Raw genomic sequence first — 7,120 nt, 5'->3', positions numbered from 1 at the left:
TCAGTTTACCATGATGCAAATTATGAACTGCTGGTAGTAGGCTACAATGGTGCAAAACTCAAGTAAAATGAGTAATCAATTAGACTTTCTTTCAAATGTCTGAGAAATTAATTAGCATCCTGAAGCTGCAAGATGTTTTCAACTTTTTTTTGGATGATCATTTTATTTCTACAGTATTTATAAGTTCCCATGTTCAGAAATACAGTTTCCTTTTCCAGATTTATTTTTTTTTTTTCAGAGTAGCACCGTTTCTAATACTGTATTCATAGATTTATATGGCTTTTATATTGCAATTTTTTTCTTCTTAGAGGCACAATAATATTGAGTCAAGTACAGATTGTCATCATTCAGTTTGAACTTCTTGGGCGCAAGCACTTAAGGATTTTAATAAAATCACAATATTCACTGAGGATTAGCTAAATGATAGGCCATAATTAATAGATCAGGCACCAGTCATAATTACTTTCTAAGTCGATATTTTCTGCTGCACTAAGTCAGCATATTTCTTTGCTACATCCTGGCCTACACCAATCTCATTTTTCTTATCTTGACTAACAATAACAACAAGAAAACAAAATTCCATGTCTTTCCATCAAAGGAGCAAAGGAATTAGATTTTGAGCAGAACAACCTTTTAGTTAAGCAACACCTTCATGCTCTTCATAACTGAAGTAAGGAAATTCATGCTAAAGAAAAATGCATGAAGTAAGCAGCTCCTGATCCTCTAAAAGCTCTTCAGAATTTTTTTAATGGAAAGCTGATCCCTAGTGCAACTAAATAAGAACATTCAATAAGTATATATATATAAGATTATAACTAAGAACTCCTGTTCTCTGTCAAGCCAAAACCAGCCTAATACAGTTTGAGTAATCTTTTTATTGGAGAACAAATATATATTTTTTTAATGCCATCAAAATGACCCTTACTATTCAGTATTGCAATTTCTCCCTGGAGCCCTTTTTGAATATCTAGTAAAGTGCTTTGCAGGTGATTACACTACGTTTTGTCCCTCCTCTGTTATATAGTATTCTAACTATTCAAGCTAAACATCTCTGCTGTGTAAAGAAAATAGATTAAGACATCAAACACATTTGTAAAATACAAAATTCACTAGGTTGCATACAAGAATACAAAAACAGAAAATTCTATTTGAAACAGGGTTGAAAATATCAAACACAAAATGAATCCATGAGCCAATATGAACTTATGAGGCACAGAAATAATATTCCAACTTTGCTAATCTTTACCTTTGGAAATACTCTTATGACAAATATTAATAACAAAATCAATCATAAAACAAAGATTTCTAATCTTGTGCTCTCTTTTCAGATACTATTTAGCTGTTTTAATTTTTTTAAGACAAGTGCTGAAAAGGTGGATATTTTCAAACTAGTACACCAAGACCATAAGAAACTAAATGCACTCACAATGATTTGAAAAGGAAAACAAGACAATGTGTGTGGCATTTGGGAAAAAAGTAACATTGTGGAAATTTTATGATGTTCATTAAGACAAAAATCGATCAAACAAAGGTCAGGAAAAAACCCTGTTACAAGGAAAGTTCAGGTCAAATGAATGACAATTATGACAAATGAAAGATTTTATCTTGTTTTGAACGATGAATGACAAATATGGAACAAAGAAGCAGAAAAAAATAAAGCCAAAAGGGTCTTAATATGAACAATAAACTTGACCTGAACAAGCTAGTAGCCACATCCCTGAACAGGAGAACTATGGAAAGTGGCAGTTTGAAAGAAGTGAATCACACAAGTAGATGGAACATACTCATAAGGATGCAGTAACAGTGGAAAAGGAGTGAAGATGGGAGATCAGAATGTGCAGGAAAATTAAATCCATTGCCCTATTCCCCTGTTCACTGTTTGAAGCTTTCTGTTGCTAGTTTATATAATCAAAGCAAATAAAGGAGTAGTCTTGTGTTTAAGCTTCCTTTTATAAAATATTGTGCTCAAGTATTGTATGATTTGACAAAGCTACCCAATGTAAAGCCTATAAATATAGAAATTTACTCTAGCAGTTAGATTAGCTTTAGAACTAGTCCCAGAAGAGCACTGTATTTCTTATTTAAAGTAGAATATCTTCATTTCAAATAAACTACACTATAGCTCTGTCTGATTTGGGAACAAACATTACCCTCATACCGTCAAATCTTACCAGCTATTCCAGATCATTTGCTGGATACTGACAGGGCAGAAGAAAAGTTATTACCTTATCATATTCTGAGGTGACAGCAGATAATGACATAACTGTGCCGTTACGTGTGTAGATGTTCAAAAGTCCCCATGTGAGCCTGTCAGTCCTATTTCAATAGGACCTTAGCTTTTTTCTCTGACAGGTTTTACACTACTCTGTTTCTTGACCTTTATGCCCCTAACTATGTTTTTCATTGTTATCTTGAACCTCCACAAGGTTTTTTGTGACCTCTCAATTTTATTCTCTTGTCTCTTGTCCATACTTTACTTTTCTTTTGCTACAACTAATACTGATAAAACAATAATTTGAAATTTTAAATCAGAAAGCTCAGTTTCTGGCAGAGTGCATGCTGTTATGCAAGACTATCTTTCTCTTCTCTCTCAGCCTTTATGTCATTCTTGCTCTCTCTTTCTCTATTCTTTTCTTCCCTTTCTTTCAGTTCTTTCACATAGCATCTTCAGGTACAACTATCTACTAATTGAGTTGAGTACTTAAGAACAGTTATTAGCTGGGATATCCTTGGGAGGCTGAAATGTAGTAATATTTGAAATCACTGGCACTCTGCAGAGGAAAATGTAATCTATGTTTTTTAAAGACACTTTAATTGCTCAGCAATCATGCAGAACTGAGAAATATAGCTCTGCTTCCAAGATAATAACTTCCCAAATCACAAAGGTTGCTTACTCAATACCCCTGCCATCTAGCAATAATGAGAATGACACCAAGACTCAAAATTTCAACTTTATGTTAATCTATTCTTCAGCATTAGTTTTCTTGTATTTTTGTAATATTTCACATAACCTGCTGTGTGCTACTGTAATTTAAAACATAAAGACTTCATCTTGCTTTGTTACTAAATGAAAGAAGTTGTTCACATTGAGTCCATTTATATAGCCCTAATTCAGCTAGAACTAAAATTAAAAAAAGAATGGGAGTTCTGTATTAGTAAACGGATGAGAAGCTTTAGCACAGAGTAAAGGTAATAATACTAACTACAATCAGCTTTCACTGACCCTTGATTCCTCTTCTTGTAATTTCCCTCTCTTTTTGTGCAATTACTCTGTCAGCTAAAAGGAGTTCAAAGCTTTATTATATTAATTCTATTTAAATCTCTTATTATATATTAATATATTAATATATATTTAACATTTAAACATAACCTTTATATAGGTATCATGATGTTATAAAAGTACACCATCTAGCTAATGCATTGATTAAAGTTTTCCCAGAAATCTGTTATGTCTGTCATATCTGAACTTATAATCATACCTGAACTTCCGATGGTGAAACTTTGGATCTCTGACCTGCTCAAAACTTTCTCTGTGCAAACTACCTCAAAAAAGGAGTCGAGAACGAGTGCGTTTTTAACCCATTTTCTTCTTCTCAGGACCTAAACATCATCTGTCTGTGGACTTGAACCTAGGTTCTTAGGCTCTATTCAAAGAGATTTTTAATGATGTTCAAATGTCATCAGTACTTTTGCAGAATTTACTCAGAATAATGCCTCAATAATTGAAACTATAGAATAATGCTTTTTTCTTGTACGTGTGAAAGAAACAGAAGTATCATATCAATGCCAAAGACATACCACACCCACGTCATAACCAGTTGCAAAGCAGCCATAAAACCCCAGACAAAACAATGTTCAGTACCATGGACAGGTACTGCCCAGAGTGCCCGTCACTGCCACCACAACTTGCTCCAACACCTTTTGTTACAGAAAACACAGAGCAGCTCCTGCCATTTTATATTCAGATTGTACATTCTAAACACTGGTAAATTCTTAAGACCTAATTTGTGGAAATCATCACATTTCTAATTAAAATTACATGTCAAGAAATACCAGCATGAGGAAATACAGGACTATGGAACTAGTTAGCATGTATAACTTGTTCCTTCTGCTAACTTGTACATTCAGTTTGCCATTACCAAGAGGAAATGAAAATAAAATCCCCCAAAAAAACCCAGGAACCTAAAAAGCAGATTAAAATTCCCAAAGCCCTTGTCACTCCTTTTTAACATAACTTGCCCTTACAAGTCATATGAAATATTTATAATGCACTATATTTATCTTCATTTGTTACACTATGCTGAAGATAAAAGCCCTGTATAAAAAATGGTGGCATGAGACAGTCCCTTTATATTTTTCAGTGTGTTGCATGTGTGTTTCCCAACTAAATTACAATCGCACATAATAAATAAGTTTTTTAATAATAGTTTAATAATGCACTTTCATTTTGTTAAATTTAAAAGTTATTAATGTTTCATAAATCTCAACAGTCCCAACAAGATGTAGCAAAATGTTTGACTAATAAAATTATGGAGTTTGTCTTCATCAAAATGAAAAGTTTGTCTTTTAACATCTGTAATTATTAAAGAACAATAAAGTTTCTAAGGAATCAACAAAGTTTCAGTTTCATAGATGACAATCTACAGCTCAAAATTAAGAATAGGGGAAAAAATTGTATTCTCAATTAGTCAGCTGTCTAAATCCCTGTTATAATTACAGATAAATGCATTTCACAACTTAAGGCACAGAATCAGCTAATGCAACTCTGGTATCAGAGACTTCAGGAAATAATACTATCTCACATCTTTCCACTAAAGTACATAGTTGTCAAATGTCAACAATGGCATCTTTAAGCTCCTAATTCTCTGAAAGAATTTATATTTTCATTAAAACTCTGTTTTAAGACATATTCTTGACCTGCCTTATGTCTCACACATCCTTAGATCACTTTCTAGAGTTTGTTACCAGTCAGTATAGCTTGACACTTGTCATTTACAAGTTACAGGTGCATGGAAATCCAAGTAAATTGATCCAGTGTCTTAAATAACATCAGGAATATTTTTAACAAGAATTTAGGTATCTATACCTGGTTTATTCATATGAAAACAAATCATTTGGTAATACAGAACTCAATATCCAAGTCTACATTAATACATTACTTCAAACAAAATGGCAGATCCACATACTTCCATGCATGATCAAAGTAAAAGATCACAGTTCAGCTCTCCTTATAGTTATCACTGCTTTAACAACACTGTAACAAGTCCTGTCAGCAAACATGTTACCCCATTAAAAATCCCCTGATAACTCACAGATATTCATAACATACTCCACTTTCACTATCTAAAACCAAAAATAGTGTTAGAGAAAATTGCAAAGAACCCAAACAGTTTCAAGATTGTTTTGTTTTGTTTGCTTTTTCAGTTTATCTGCAGTTTTAGGGTTTGGGTTATTTCAATTTCAGCAACACTTTTAACTCATTAGCAGGTGTAAAACATTTAGAAAGTAGTGATGAGTTGTATTCATGAAGTTCTGTAACAAAAACTTACCCTTGCATTTTTTCTATCAACATTTCCTTAAATTGAGCATTTTCCATTTGTGCCAATACACTTGTTGAAATGTTGGCTGTAACCAAACACCAGCTGCACTTACCCCAGTGTTGTCATGGTGACAATGGTGTACCAGAAGGCTGCAGGGATGCTGGTGAACTTGCTGGCTGATGAACCTTTCTCTGCATAGTACATGACTGTGGCAAAGATGATAATGGCCATTGTGAGTGAGAAGAGGAGGAAGCCTAACTCCGAGGCACAACTTTTCAGGGTATAGCCCAGGATGCGCAGCCCCTGCGAATGGCGGGAAAACTTAAAGATCCTGAAGACACGAAAGACTCGTAGTGTCACAAAAGCCCCACTGACATCCTCATTATCTGTCATCACCAGACCAATGTAATACGGCATAATGGCAACCACATCAATGATACTCATGACACTGCGCACGAATTTGTAGCGACTAGGGGCCGCCAGCAGACGTAGGAGATACTCAACTGTGAAGATCATGACACAGGCAGTATCCAGACAGAAGAAAGCCACAGCATAACGCTCTCCACATGGCAGCTCTTTGATGCGACCTGGGCTTACCCCACAGGGCACTGTCTCCACCACATTGGCAATAACAGAGACAGCAATGAAGAAACCAGTGACATAGTAGAAGACCAGGGCCAGTGTGCTGGTGTGTGGGTTTTCAAAGGCCCGCCACATCCTCTGCCGAGCTGTCATTGAGGGCAGGGAGCTCTCAGCTGCAGGATCCTGATCGGCATCATCCTGCAGGCGCTCAGCATTCTCACGCCGGCGATCCTTGTACTCCTCATAACAGCAATCGCCAATAATCTCAGGGATGATGCCAAAGAAAGCCAGCTCCTCATCGTAAGCTGAGATGCATTCCTGGCGAGGATAATGAAGCTTCCCGGTACGGTAGAAGTTGAGAATGTGGCGGAAAATGTCAGGGTCCCGATCAAAAAAGTACTGCTGTGTCTCAGGGTGGTAGAAGAAGTCCCGCTCCGAACTGCCCAACAGAGTGTCAGGGTAGCGCTCTAAGGTGTCCAGCCACGTCTGGAACTGGATGCCACTCACATTCAGCACAATCAGAGAGTCCTGACTTCGCTTCCTCTCCTGCCGCGGAGCAGCTGGCATAGGACCTGTGGCCACTGGCATCCATCCTATGGCTGCTGCCCTGGCGAAGGGTAACCAAGCTGCTACTCCTGCTGCCATGGTTCCAAACACCTACTACAGTTAAGGAAGCCAAGCTAGAGATAGTCCTGGTCCAGCCACTAAAACAGAGAGGGGAAAGAAAGATACAAAGGCTCACACATTTTCAAGGCAACAGAATTTCTGAGCATAGTTGTGATTGTCAGTATTAACTGAAAACCTTTATTCTTCCTTTTTGTTTCCTCCCCTTTTTCATCCCAGAATATCCTTTCCAGGGGCTGGTTAGCTAGTTAGGACAACAAATCAGGGCACTTGGAAATCAACGTATTCAAAGCAGATCCTCTAGCAGCCAGATCCTTTGGATACAAGATCCATGGGAGGCCCCTAGAAGGAAGCAGTGGTCCATAAAGCAGTAA

The 7,120-nt window shown here is 36.5% G+C and overlaps 1 protein-coding gene across 2 annotated transcripts in view; it reads right to left on the bottom strand.

Annotated features, from left to right (window-relative positions):
* The window catches only part of KCND2 (potassium voltage-gated channel, Shal-related subfamily, member 2), a 271,336-nt gene extending 264,508 nt beyond the window's left edge, over window positions 1-6,828 (bottom strand). Inside the window, exon 1 of one of the 2 annotated variants that reach the window (XM_010004301.1) lies at window positions 5,653-6,828. In XM_010004301.1, coding sequence (XP_010002603.1) covers window positions 5,653-6,767 — 1,115 coding nt within the window. In that variant the 5' untranslated portion in view covers window positions 6,768-6,828. The remainder of the gene's footprint in view (window positions 1-5,652) is intronic. The other variant, XM_010004299.1, reaches the window with a different exon arrangement.
* Between the last annotated feature and the right edge of the window lie 292 nt (window positions 6,829-7,120).

This window comes from Chaetura pelagica, unplaced genomic scaffold, assembly GCF_000747805.2.
Source record: "Chaetura pelagica isolate M959 unplaced genomic scaffold, ChaPel_1.0 scaffold68, whole genome shotgun sequence".
Lineage (NCBI taxonomy): Eukaryota > Metazoa > Chordata > Aves > Apodiformes > Apodidae > Chaetura > Chaetura pelagica.
Note: the sequence above shows the minus strand (reverse complement) of the source record. Positions and strands in the feature narration are given on the sequence as shown.